General features: G+C 54.7%; 1 protein-coding gene across 2 annotated transcripts in view; it reads left to right on the forward strand.

Annotated features, from left to right (window-relative positions):
* The window catches only part of ARRDC1 (arrestin domain containing 1), a 39660-nt gene that overhangs the window by 13733 nt on the left and 11996 nt on the right, over positions 1 to 13931 (forward strand). For both annotated transcript variants that reach the window (XM_055720670.1, XM_055720669.1), the window contains exon 2: positions 4306 to 4416. In XM_055720670.1, coding sequence (XP_055576645.1) covers positions 4306 to 4416 — 111 coding nt within the window. The remainder of the gene's footprint in view (positions 1 to 4305; positions 4417 to 13931) is intronic.

Below are 13931 nucleotides of genomic sequence, written 5' to 3' on the forward strand. Positions count from 1 at the left end.
CACCTTGGAAGAAGGCAGACGTGCCCAGCTCCTGGTATCTCTATTTTTACTTCATGCAGAGATGGATATGGCTGAGCTATCTCCTTTTATTTCCAGCATTTGGCACGTGCTGTAGCGTGTTGCTAAAGATGTGTCTGGCTGGATGTGAAGCTGCCTGCTTCCCTGAATCCCTGGGGGACTGCAGGGGTGAAGGGCTCTTGCCTTCTACATGGCTTCATAATGCTTTTCTTCTCTGCTTGCTGTTCTTTGCCTCCCCCTTCCACTTCCCGTACAGTTTTTTGACTTATTTTGACTGTATTTATTCAAAGCAGCCTGGATAAACATGGAGCAAGAGTGTATTAACTGGGGCCGCTGGTAGCACTGGATTCTAGAGACATTTTTAATGGGTTTCTAGTAACTGGAACTGGCCTGTTCTGATGTAGTAACCTTTAATTGCTCTATCTGCAGCTTGGCACAGAGATTTCCTTGGGAAGGCTCAGCACGTTTAGCCTCCTGACAGGCTGACAAGCTTTGCACCTCAGTTGGCTCCAGTTGCAGCAGCTCCAGTGGTGCTGGTTTGCCAGACCTGGCCCACCAATGCTGGTTTGAGCTTGCAGCGGCCCACGTGCCCGAGTTGTGCCTGTCAGCTGCCCCTTGCCCTCCTCCTGATTGTGGGCAGGAGTCCATACACAGTAGCTGGGCAGGTCCCCAGTGTCCTGCTTTGCCCATGGGATGCTCATGGAGAGGCTGACACGGTTAGGTGCTCCAGAACCTGGTTAGGAATAAGATGAATGGTTTGACCTGTTGAACTGGGCACCTCTGAAACCTCCTAGATAACCTGGGGGGAAATGAACCCTGCAGCTGCCAGGCTTTCCTGCTGGGGCTTGCTGTGGGGGTGAAATGGGGGGGCTCTCAGGCTCCCCCCAGCATTGCCCACCCTGTGGGGGGCTGGCTGGCGAGGGGGAGTGAGTTAGTCCACTGGCACTTCCAGGAGCCAGGGGGATGAGCTGGGACACGTGATCCCCATATCTGGCCATAGCTCTGCTGCAGGGCAATGTGTAAGCTCAGAGCTGTCGTCTGCTCCGTTTCTCCCCCAGTGAGGCAGAGAGAACTCATGTTTCTGGAGCAGGTTGGAGAGGATGCTCCACAACAAATCCTCTGCCACCTGAACTGCTCCAAGGCTTGTCCTACATCTCATGACTTGGTGAGCCTGGTAATGGTACGCTAGCGGCTTTGGAGAGCGCAAAGGGAAGAGTTTTTCCATTGCTATGGAGTTGTTTTCAAGCTTTTCAGCTTTCTGCCCCTTTGCTTGCCCTCACGCACCGGGAATGGCAGCCCCAGGGAGTGTGGCGGTCAGGAACATGGCTAGAGAGGGCTGTCCTCGGTGGGGATGTGGGACTGGGACCCCTGAGAACCCCAGAGCTCTTCCTCCAGGGACCATCCCTCCTCTGTAGGCAGAGGCTGGCTGTGACCACACCAGTTTGGGGTGTCAGTGGTTAACTGAGAAGCCTGGGAGCTGGCAGCTCCTGTGCCTGCTATAGAGAACTCGTTATCTAGCTGCAGTGAGACTTTTAGATAAGGACTTTAGCTTTGATGGGGGGTTATAGGGGGGGTCCACAATCGCAGCAGGGACCACCAGGCAAGGGTTGGCTCCAAGTGTCAGGCTGCAAACCCATTGCCTTTGGTTGCTGAGTCTCTGTCTGCCGTGGGAAGGGAGATGGCCATAACATGTGTGTGTGTTCGAACATGCCCACCCACCTGCCTCCCAGGAACAGGAATGCCTCAGCACCGCAATGCAGCAAGCGGGCTTGGGCTTGAATTCAAGGCCATCATCCCCTTATCTGGGTGTTGCAACAGATGGTGGTGATCTGTAAACTTCTGTGGCGAAGGGAGGCTGGGGGGGAGCTGTTCAGGGGCTGTTCCTCCTGAAGGATGCGAGCGTTCCCCAGTTCTTGGTTGGGCTTTTCTCACTCGCATCTCCCCCATGTGAAAATGTGGGAGTGGAGCAGCTGTCTGTGCTAACTCAGAGCAGGACAGGCCTGTTGTGAGCCCAAACATGTGGTGGGATGTCCAAGGTGGGAGCGTGAGAGCTGGTACCAGCGTGTGAGTACACAGGCTGCCACCCTACTGAAACCACTCCCTGCTCCTTCTGGTGCTGAGACCCCTATGTGATTTTTGGCTCTGCCAGCTGGCAGAAGAGGACTGGATGTCACCCGGGGGTGCGCAGGCAGGTTCGGTGTGGTGGTTTGCTTTGAGAGGGGTCCTGTGTCTGCTCAGACCGGGTGGGCTGTGTGCCGTGATGTGGGCAGCTCCTGTTGTGGGCCACGCTCTCCTGTTCTCCCCCTGCCTTGGAAGTGCCGATGCACATCACAGACACAAAACAAGTGAGCCAGCGTGTCTTGCTTCTGTATTGATGTTTGGTTAATGAGAGTTGGCATCTGGAGCTGCTTATCCTTTGCCCTTGAGATAAAACAGCACTTTGACTGCAACCGGCTCTGGTATTCAAAGTCGTGATCAGGCCGTGAAGGTATGGCAGGAGATCTGACGGGGGAGGCTGTTCTTCGTTGTGGGATTAGAGGCTTTTAAGCCCTGAGGAGACCATTCTGCCTGAATGCATGTAGCAAAGCACCAGTAAGGGGTCTGAGGTAAGGGCTGTGCATTCCCCTTGCAAAGAGGGCTGGGTTTGGGTTTCTTTCCACCCTGTCTTGAGTCGGTGTGGAGGACAAGCTCACACTGGCCAGGCAGGTGCTCTGGAGAGCTGTTTGAGGTGGCTATAAGCAGCATCACTTGCAGCCCTTGGTGTCTGGGTAGGTGGGTGGAGGTGGTGAGATGCGCATGGCTGAGAAGGCTTGTGCAGTGGGGAGGGGGAGAGCTCCGAAGCCAACGCAAATTGGCCACCTTTCTCCCAGGGAGATGCTTCCTGTGAGATGTGGCTTGAATACAAGGGAGCAGATGGGTGAAATGGGAAGAGAGTCTGTCTGGTAGCGCCTGCCACCTTCCTGCCAGCAGAGCTGTTCATCTGGCAAATCTGGGGAGGGAATTCTGTGGGATCCATTAAAGCTGTTGCAAAACCTGGTGAGAATCAGGACAGGAGATGTTCAGGCTGGGACAACCCTGAAGGCCCAGTCTGTGTCTCGACAGGTCTGCCTGCGTCCTCCCTGCGTGGGGGTAGCACAGCAGATCATCTTGTGCTGTGCACCAAGGCCAGTCTGTCACGTTTGTCTGTCTCTTAAGGTGCAGTGTCGACATCAGAGCTCGATTTCAACCTCCCATGAATTGGCCAAGACTAACTGAAAATGTCTTGTGGGTACCTCTTCTGAAAGCCACGTAGCTCATTGCCACAGGGTGAGCTCTGGGGTGACTTTTCCATGGCAAGACACAAACATAGCTTAGATTACTGTCCTTGCTTTGGGAGGGTCAGATACTTCCAGACCTCGCTGTGTGGCTTTGCTGAGAGCCCTGTGTCTCTAACAGGAGGAGGAAGCCACTCACTTGAAGTGGTGTCTGGCTGCTGAGAAGCAACATGCTTATCAACGTGACTGGAGGTCCTGGTGAAGGATGAGCGTTAATGGCCAAAGTGCTTCTGCTGCAGTCCTTTGAAGCAGAGGCTGACCCCGGGACATGGGAGCAGTGTCCCACGAGCTGGGGATGTCCTTGTGAGGGTGGGTGGGCTGTGAACTCAAGCAGCAGCTGAGCTTGTTCAGGCTGTACTGGGGGGTCCAGCTCTCTGCTGCTGCTGCGGACAGGGCTGTACACCTTTTTTAGCAGGCTAACGGGCTCGTGCCAATGTATCTCTCCTTGCAGGGATGGTGGGACACTTGCTGGGATGCCCAGATACTTGTGTGGTGGGAGGTAGCAGAGCCCACTGCCACTCATCCCAGTCTGGAATGTGACAGCCATGCGTATAGGAGAGCATCACTGCCACAAAGGTCTCTGCTGTCAGCCTGAGCACCGAGGCTGATGCGCATATCGGGAAGGGGGATATTGCTTCATTTGGGACAAACTAGAGAGAGGGTTGCTGCTCAGGGAGCTGAAATCACTGCTGTTAAAGGCTTTCACAGTGCAAGGAGGCCAGCTCGAGGACTTGAAAGGTGATAATACCTGGGAATAGCACGGGGGTAGCAGGGAGTGTGCAATAGTGCTGTGAGTAAGGGGAAAACGTGCTTCTGAAATGAAAGCATGACCTGATTCCTTTGCTCCATTTTTCCACCCTGTATGGGTTTTCATGAGGCACTGCTGCACAAGTCCATATACAGTACCTGAAGCAAGCCTGAACCTGAGGTTTTGCTTTCTGCCGGTGCTTATGTGTGTGCTTTTTCTCAACAGCCATCAAGGTGAGCTGTGTTGGATCCTGTGGGGTGTCTAACAAGATCAATGACACAGCATGGACCGTGGAGGAGCAGTACTTTAACAGCACGCTGTCTCTGGCAGACAAAGGTAAGGTCTGCAAAGATGCGGTGGAGATCTGTGATTCTGAGATGATTTACAGAAAAGTGTCACCAAGACTTCAGCATCTTCTCGATGTGGAATACCCCTTCATAGGCTGGCTTGGTCTGTGTATGGAGGATGGGAGCCAGTATTAGAGACTACAAGAGCATAGAAGGAGCTGTGCTGAGAGGCATCCTGAATAGCTGCAGAACTTGGCCACCACCCTGCAAACACTGCTTGCATCCTCTGGCCCTCGTCTTCCTGAAACGGAGCTGCCAGCCGTGACTTTCAGTTTTTTCAAGGCCCTGTGGGTTCACTCTGCTCCACTTCTTATGTATGTTGTCTGTGGTGGTCACAAAACACTGATCAAAGCTGGTCAGTAGAAGCCAGTTGTGGGCCAGGAGTAGTTTACACTGAAAGAGATGTGAAAGTGGCACTTGTCCTCCAAGAGAGATGCTGAGAGCATGGCAGCAGCAGCCTAGGACAGTTTGCCTCCACACCCCCTCGCAAGCTGAGATGCCCAGAGATAGCAACAGGGTTGTATTATCCCGTGGGGTAAAGTGACACCAGCAGCCTCTGGGGAATCTGGGCTGGAATGAATGCTGTCTTTCTGCTGTTAAATAGGTCAGCCTTACCACAAATAATTCATGCTGTGCCCTGGCTCCTGTTGAAATCGAGATGTGCCAGTATTCACCTGCTGAAGGCAGTGGCTGTAGCAGTAACTAACGTGGCAGAAGCCCCGGGGTAGCAGGAGCTCAGCCCTCTGATGCCGTTTTATCTAATAACAGGAAACGGGTAGAACAGAAGTGGCAGTTCCTGCTAGCTCAACAATTTTTCAAGCAGAGCTTTTAGCGTTGAGGGGAGACTGACCTCATCCTCGCAGCAACTGGCGAGAGCACTGCTTGCTCTCAGGCCCGGGAGAAGGGAGACAGCTGGCTGGCTTGCCTCTTGGCTTGGCTCATAGCCCAGGGGCTGCAGTTGGAGGTGAACTGCCTGGGAGGGCAATGAGAATTGTTCCTGATTTTTGAATGCAGCACTGAGCACAGCCAGAGCGCCCAGCTGTGAATGTCAGGATAGCAAAATCCCGGAGGCTTTATAAGGTGCTGGGGGCCATTGAGCTTAGATGAGTTGGGAGCTGGAGGCTGCAAACAATTGTGGACTCCTGGAGAGGTTTAAACCTGCAACTGCATTGAAAAATGCACCTTCCGAATTTATTTTTTTTTTTGTTTCTAATATTTAATGATTCAAGGGAGAGCTGTGATACTGTGGTCAGTTATGTCCTGGTAAAGCTGAGCTGTGGCAAAAGCCAACAAGGAGAGACAGGAGTGTGAAGAGGTGGGTGTGCTGTTGGTTTGCAGCCCCTCAGAGATTTTGATGGTCACTTCAGCAGTCCTTGTGAGGTTCCCTATGGGAGCCATCCCCTTGACAGCTAGGGCCAGTGTGGACTGGGAAGGATGGAAGGAAAATGCAGTAATGGCTACACGCTTTCATGGCTCTGAAACGCCCCCTTTGAAAGCCCGAATTCTAAAGACAGCCACAATTTGGTATTCCCAGCTCTTAAACTGTTCATGGAAAGCCCTAATCTTTTGGCTTCCAATTTTCTGGGACCCAGGCTCTTGCGTATCACCCAGTGCAGTGCTGCTATCTGTCAGCCACTGTGTTGCAGACTCTGCCAGCCTTGAGCAGGCACCAGGGATGGGGTGGCAGGGCTGGGCTGCTCGCTCTGTGTTGGAGCCAGTCGTGGAGCTGGCAGCTGCCCAGCTGCCCGTCTGGAGTGTGATGGGACAAAACAGGCCAGCTGAAGTCTTCCAGAGCTACCACAGCTCCAGGCAAGCGAGGCAAGAAGTGGTAGTGCATGACTTACCAGGGATGTAATGAATTGAAGGGAAAATCTGAGGCATCATTGTCCTGTCTTGCAAAGCTGCAGTGCAATTATGGGGTGAAGCCTGGTCTCTGCTACCAGCAATCAGTCTGGAGCAGTGTGCCAGGTACTTACGGTCACTGACCTGTGCCCTTCAGCTTTTTGTGTCAGAGTGGACCCAACTGATGGGAGCTCTCAGCCTCTGGCTTCCAGCTGCAGGGAAGCAGATAAGAAGTCGGGCAGTCCCTGTGCGTGGGGTGGCAGCCAAGGGCAGTGCTCGTGGGGCATTTACTCTTTGCGTGACTGGTACAAGCTCAGGAGTTACTGTCCTGGACTTGCCATGTTTGTCCTGTGTCTTTCTTCAGGCAGGGTGGCTGGGCCCCTGTGAGAACATAGGGATGGGCTGTATGTGCGAGGGGACGGTATTGATGCTGCCTTTGGACCCGAATCCTCCAGCAGAGATGGCTTTGAAACCGTCCCTTGCAATTGCTGCACTGGCCTGTGCGGATATGGAAACAAAAGCCCTGGGGGCTGGCAGCACTCCAGCCTGTGTCGTGGGGAAGCGAGATAACGGCTATCACAGCCCTCGTGGTGGCATTGATGCATGTCTGGGCTGGCAGAGCAACAAGGGAAGCCAGGCTGCTTCTCCGTGTCTGTGCCTCCGTACGTGCCTACCTGCCTTCCTCCTCCGAGGGCTGCTGGCAGCACAGCATCCTGGCACGGCACGTGCAGCGCGGCAGTGGCAGGGGTTCGCTGGGACAGTCATGCAGTGACCTGGTGCAGGCAGTGCCTTGGTGCTGACTCAGCCGTGGTGGTTTTAGGCTCCCCAGGAATAGCTCTCAGCTGCCCCAGCCTTTCCTGAACAGATCGTGAAGGAGCTTCAGGCGGGTGGACCATCCCTTGGGTGCCTGCTCTGCACAAAGCAGGGCTGTCCCTTTCCCTGTGCCTCTAGCCAGCAGTGTTCAGCAGCGACGAGCTTCTCCGGTGTCTGGCAGAAAAGCGGTTGCCTCTGGGGAGCTGCAGCCAGTGCTTGTGTGTGCTCCCTGGGGTGCCTCCCTTGCAGGTCTGACACTTGGCTGGGAGGGGAAACTGAGGCAGGCTTGTACCCTTAGGGCACGGGGTGTTGAGCTCGCTGATGGAAGCCCAGGGAGCAGATGAGTTCAGGGAGCTGGAAGTGTTTCCAAGCAAGGACCTCCAAAGGAGCATGGGGCCAGCTGGGCTGCTCACCCCCAGCACGTGCCTCCTTCCCTTCCAGCATCTGACAGCCACCGGTGAAAAGCAGCAGGCTCTGTGAGCAAAGGTTACTGCCGCTGTGGACAAATACTGCGGTGGCCTATGGGATGTCCTACCATGTGCGTAAAAATGTGTAGAACCCACCCAGGGTGAACACGTGCCCTCTTCTTTCAGGTGAGGGCTGGCTGTGCCCACCCATCCTTCTCACGCCTGGAAAAGCAAACAGCAGAAGGGCAGGCAGGGACCACAGGAGGCAACGTGCTGCCTTTCTGTGGTTCTGCAAGAGCGTCTTATCCACAAAGGGAGATGTCACCTCCCAGCAGCACAAATGGAAAACGAATGAATGAAGGGGAGGAATTTGCTTCTGCCTCAGAGGGCTCTTCTCTTCCTCTGTGTGTGTCCCCTTACAGCAATGCTGTTACCTCTCCTTTTTGAACCTGTGCATTAAGAAAACAAAAAAGGAAGGGGGAACAGCGTGTCCCCGCTTCAAGAGGTAACTGGCAGCCAGGCTGTGCCCTGGGGCAGGGGGTGGTGATGCCAGGCATCCTGCTGGCACCATCCCCAGCCTTCTTGCAGAGGGCTCATCCAGCCTGACAGCATCAGCTTAGGTTGAGGGAGGATCCCAGGTGTCCCTGAGGCCATGCAGCCAACAAATCTCCATCTTGCCTGTCTCAGTGCTCCAGCGGGGCCACAGCGGTGCTGGCACCTGGAGGACGGTGCAGCGAGGCGGACTCAGCCTGAAAGCCTGAAAAACAACCCGCCGCGCTCTGTCCCTTCCCACATCCTGAGCAGTAACTTCAAAAAACGATGATCTGTGTTCTTTGAGGACGTGGGGGGAAGGGGAGAGGAACTATCGAGCCTTAGATTGCTCTTTAAGCATGTAAGAGTGACACGGCACTTCTCCACCCACACACCGTTGCATTGAAATAAGTGAGGGGGCAGCTCATCCTCTGTAGCGTCAGCTGTTGCTTTTATTACCCACTGTTTTGTTGATTTTTTTTTTTTAATGGTGTACGTTGTATGAGAAATGAGGCGAGCCCTGAAATAGCCCAGATGCCCGCTTTGCAATGTCAGGCACTTGTTTAAGGCACTGGCCTCATCCTTAATTCCCCTTCTCTCCCACCCTCAGAACAGCATCCAGGGTGTGGAAGACTCAGCCTTGCCGTTGGAGCATCCGCAGGTTGGCGAGCGGTGTTTTTGTTACAGAGGACCCTGCTTGCATCGGTGCTGGCGTGGTGCGTGTCCCCACTCGAGCAGTGCGGTGGCCGTGCACTGGGAATTTCTCGCTGGGCTGGCCGGTGCCGAGCGGGAGCCGGAGGCAGCAGGCACCCGTGAGCTGCTGGGGGATTGTGCAGGGCTGCGCTGTAGCCTTGGCAATAACACACAAGTCAGCGGTTTCATGAACTCGAGCTCTTGACATAAAAGCTGCTGGAAAGTGCTGAGCATATACCAGCTGGTCTGGAGCCTCTGGCTGCTGTGTTTGCTGGAGAGCACACTGCGGCACTGGGGAGGTCACCCAGCCCACCGGTGGCTCTCGGGGGAGGCACGTTATTTGCTTCCTGGAGGGGAGGCTGATGGGGAGATTTGCTTTTCCCACTTGGCTTGAGTTTGACTTGTACTTCGACTATTCCCTGGTGCTGTTTTTTCTTGGGTCCTTTTTTTGGAAAGAATCGCAATGGGAGTGTGGGGGTGTTGGGTTTCTGTAGGTGTCAGCAGTGCAGGAGATCAAGTGCGCCAGTTGCCCTGAGTACAAAATAGCACCGCTTGTACCCGCTGCTCTTGGACAGAGAGATGCTTCTCTTGATCCGATATAATGGAGTAATTCAGCTCTGCAGAGGCCTCCTGCTCTTCTCTCCCTCCCCTGCTGCAGCTCTGGCCTTAATCAGCCACCGAGGAGTAGGTCTGTCGTGTGCCTGTACCCACATGGGGCTGTTTTCTTTGGACACTCCGTATCTCCGATGGCACACACAGCTTTTGGCCCTGTGGATGGGTTGTGCATGGAAAGGTAGACTTTCATTTTTTTCATTTCCTTTAAATCCTACTTGTACCTGAGTTGAACCCGTGCAGGGAGCTGGCTGTAATTTCCAGTTGACCTTAGTTTTGGCAGCTTGTTAGCTAGCGAGAAGACGCTGCAGGGAATTCCTGGCTGCTCCACGCGCTTCCTCTGCTGGCAGATTTCTTGCACAAATTGCTAAAAAGGGGCAGTTGTGCATCACCTCCTCTCTGGGTTCTCTGCCGGACTGGCACAACACCTTCATGGCCAAGAGTTGGCATAGGGTGACGATCCTGTCTTGCAGCTGAATTGCAGGAGCTTGGCGACCTGACTTAAGCAGGCATTGAGAGACTCTGTCTCTTGTTCTGTGCTCAGGAATCACTGAGCAGGAGGTAGTGAAGCAGCAGGTGATGCTCCTGGGCAGCCCCTGGCTGGGTGAGAGCAGGAAGGTGCCCGTGGGCAGTGGTGAGCCGTTAAAGGGTTCTGGAGCAGTGACTGCAGGGTCAGCCCAGGAAAACCACACGGAAGGAGCTGCAGTTGCTTTAGGTCACAGCTGCTTCCTCAGCGCTTCCCAGTTTCTTGCCTCAATAGATCACTGTTAATCCTCAGCGTTTTTTGCAGCATTGCCATACCACCAGATCCTGCTAATTCATTGAAAATCTCACGGAAAGTGGCTGACAGAGATTTATGAGCAGTGGCGCCCGAGCTTCAGTGCTGGTCTTTCCTGTGTGTTTTCTTCCTTCCTCTCTCCCGCCTGTGTTACAGAAAGGTTTACCTTGGCTGCTTTAACCGTATCGGAGCACTGGCTGTTGTTCCTTCTGCGTGTCTGTGTGCGTTCAGAGCCGGTGTGAGCAAGCTGCTGCTTTGAACGGGAGCTTGGATCATCCTGGGGACAGTGCTCCCTTGCTGCTGTACGGCAGCTCTGCTCACTGAAGTGCTGCTTCGTGGCCTGAGAGCTTGTTTGAGCGAAACTAATTTGAGCTAAATACGGAATCTTTCCCCGGCAAGTATGGCTGTGCTTGCTGGCAGGTCACTCTTCTGACTGTCAGCAGCTCCCTCTGAGGCACCTGTATCTGCTGCAGGGATAGCATGAGCAAGTGTGTGTGTTTACCCTCATTTGTTGTAGTTTGTAATCTCGTGTATGAGTTTAATCCACTAGAGACCGAGTTGGAGTCCTCATGCTAAAGCTGCAACAGCCCAGCATTGCCTGAAGTGCCCTGACACAGACAAAATTAATGCTTCCCATCTGATCTCTGATACAGCCTCCTGCAAGCTAGTAGAGCTCTGACCACCTTGCTTACATCTAATACTCACTTTTCTGCCCTGCAAAGGTGGATGAGGGAGAGACGGGAAGGCAGGGGTGGTGAGCAGGGTGCTGGCTGTCAGGGCTGCAGCGACTGATGGTTCTTCCAGTAGCTGAGGAGTCGGTATCCTGTAGCACAGCATGGAGGCAGGGCTACCTGTTTCTCCACCCGAAAGTGGAAAACACAAACCTGCTGCTTTCCTGCTTGCTGCCTGGAGAGCCTCGAGAGGAAAGTACCCGAGTTGTGCATCAGCAATGCTGGCGTCAGTCTTCAGCACCTTTGGAGGAGCTCACCCTCCCTAGGGGAGAGGGAAGGCTGATTTTAGGCAGCAGGAAGACTGTTGCTACAGGCGATGGCAGGGGGACCAGCAGGCACAAAGTACCTTTCCGTACTACACGATTTGGCCAGCACAGTTAATGCATCACTCGCTAAGTAGCCAGAGAGAAACTGCCATATGGCTCACCCTGCTGTTCCTCTACTAGAAGAACCAAAAAATATGTGTATTCCAAAGGCGCAGCTTGTTCCCACTCTAGCATCCGTGCATGCAGCAGGAGGGAGCAGAGCCACTGCTGTCTGCTTGGCAGGTTCCAGCTGGAAAAGCCGGAGGTCGGGGCAGGAGCCCTGTTTTGGCTGCTGCCTGGCTCCTGTGCCTGGGATGCAGGGACACCTTCCAGGTTCCTAGTTGTGGCTATGGAGCAAATAGTATCCTCCTCTTTGGAGGACAGAGGGAGCAATACACAGATATTAATCTTTTTTGCCCTAGTCTAGCCATGGATGAAGCCTGCCAAGGCAGAGGTGTGTGTTGTGTACCGTGCGCTGCCGTTGCCTGGCCCTGCAGCCTGCTGTGGGCTCAGACATCTGGGCTGTCTCTCCCAGCACACTAGAGCATGAGATTTCACAGGGGTCAGTAATGTGGCTCGTCTTGAGTCTGTCGTGTTTGTGCATCAGTGACCAAGGCATCTCTCAGCCCTCTTATGGCTTCTCTCCAGTGCCTTCCCCCGCTGGCACCAACCTGGAGGTCCTGGCTTTGTTGTGGTGGCGGCCAGCCTTGCAGGGAGACGGCTGTGACTGCCTGTGGCTTCCAGCTGTCCAGGGATGGAGACACTGAGGCTGGGGGAGCCAGGCTGGGAGGAGGCGTTTGGCAGATGTCCTTGCGGTGGCACTGGTTTGAACATGCAGCCCAGGCAGATCTGGCCCCACCAGTACTGTAAGACTGACCTGTTTGCATGGGCCACTAACTGAGAAAGCTGCAAAACAGCCCTGGGAAGCCCAGGTGGGATGCAGCAGGTCGGACTCTGTGTCCTTGCCTGTGTTGGTTTCTCCTGAAGCCCAGCCCTGCCCTGCTCTCATGCGGGGGCAGAGGCTGCCAGAGGACCTTTCCCAGCCCTCGGTTGGCTGCTGGCAGGGCAGGGTGTGGGCAGCAGCTTCCCCTCGCTCTCGGAGGGATGGTGGTTTTGGAGGGCTGGTGACTTCCTCTGGCTGCTGGTTCCACCTGGGCAGGTGCCTGGCAGCCAGGAGCCAGGGAAGCTGCACTGCTCAGAAGAGGCTCCAAAGCCTTTCAGCACCTGAGCTGTGGCAGAGTAAGCCCAACTTGGATCATTTGTTTAGCAGTGTAAATACAGACGTGTGGTCATTTCACCCACACACAGTTATGACGGTGTCGTGTTTTCCCATGTGGTTGTGCAGCAGCATGCTGGTTTGCAGTGAGCGTAGAGAAACCTTTGTGGGTCAAAGCAAAGCTGTGTGCCAGGAGGGAACGGTGCATCCAGCAGCTGGGTAGGCTCAGGGACATGCTCAGCTCGAACTTTGCCTGGGAGCCCCATACAGCCCTGGGGAAAACCCGTTCTGTCCCTCCACTGCACACCGGTGTGACCGCAGGTGCCCCAGGTGCTGTGGGACAGTGCTGCAGCATTGAGGTCTGTCGCGCCGTGCAGGCTGGGCTCGGGGCCATGCTCCCCAGCGCTGGCAATGCTTTGCAGGCTCTGATCGTGCAGGGGAACCCCATCAGGCTCTGGCTGTGTCACCACGTTACCTCCTGGGGACCCGGCAGAGGGCTCAGCATCAGCTCTCTGGATCAAAGCATTTCTTTTTGGGTCCGGCCAGGCCTCCTCCACATCCACTGGTGCAAGTGAACAACCCCCCATCCCAGTGCGGAGCGGAGAGGAGCAGCTGAGCCGGGAACGGGAGAACCCATTTGCTTCCAGACAGATCTCCACTGTATTCAGGGAAATCTCCAAGGTCACTCTGCTTTGCACTGTAAGACAGCTCTTCCGCATCGTTTGCATGTTGTTGTTGCTGCTGCTGCTTGTCTGAGTTTATTCTTTTTCCAGGCTGTCTGGGGTAGCAGCTCCTTTCCCTCCAGGAATTTTTAGGGAGGATGTTTCGAAAGGCCGTGCAGAGGCAGCCAGTCTGCTGGCTCAGTTCCTATCGGGAGGAAAGGCTGCTGCAGGTATGGCCCCACAGCAGAACCCTGCTAATCCAGCTGCCTGTGTTGCCTAATGGATTTCTCAAGGTATTTTTAGCTGCGTGTAAACTTCAGGAAAAGCTTTTTTGCGGCTGAACACACTATGGCCTTTGTTCAGGCTTCTGGCAATGGGGAGGTAATGGCTCAGCGCAGCTGCGGTGGCTTGCACAGCCCTTTCCTCTCGCAGTGTGTTTGCAAGCTGCTCGAGAGCATCGCAGCCTGCTGCATGGGGCTCTGGGAGATCCCTCGAGCGATGCTGGACCCCTGGCCTGCACTTGCCCGTGCACACACTGTGGCTTCGTTTGGCAAAGCTGCTGGTTCAGGAGCAGCTTGGAAAGGAGCTTTCAGGCAGGGCTGCCTCCCTCGGGTTTCTGCGTGGTGGGGTGGCTGTTGGAGGAAACCATCTCACCTCTGCCTGCTGTCAACAGCTGTCTCTGTTGCAAAGTCAATTTGCAAGTGAAATTAGCGCATTAAACGTCCTGGATCTTTCCTAGAAGCTCTCAGGGCTGGAAGGATAGGGGCAATGAGCAGCTTCCTATGGGCTTTGTGTCCGCCTTGCTGCCTGGATGCTGGAGTTGCACAGGAGATGCAGCTGGGCAGGCAGAACAGTTTTGCATGCTGTCTGTGCATGCTGGCCCTGTCCTGCTGTTGTGGTGGCTGTGCAGGTTG

Source organism: Falco cherrug, chromosome 9 (genome assembly GCF_023634085.1).
Source record: "Falco cherrug isolate bFalChe1 chromosome 9, bFalChe1.pri, whole genome shotgun sequence".
Taxonomy (NCBI): domain Eukaryota; kingdom Metazoa; phylum Chordata; class Aves; order Falconiformes; family Falconidae; genus Falco; species Falco cherrug.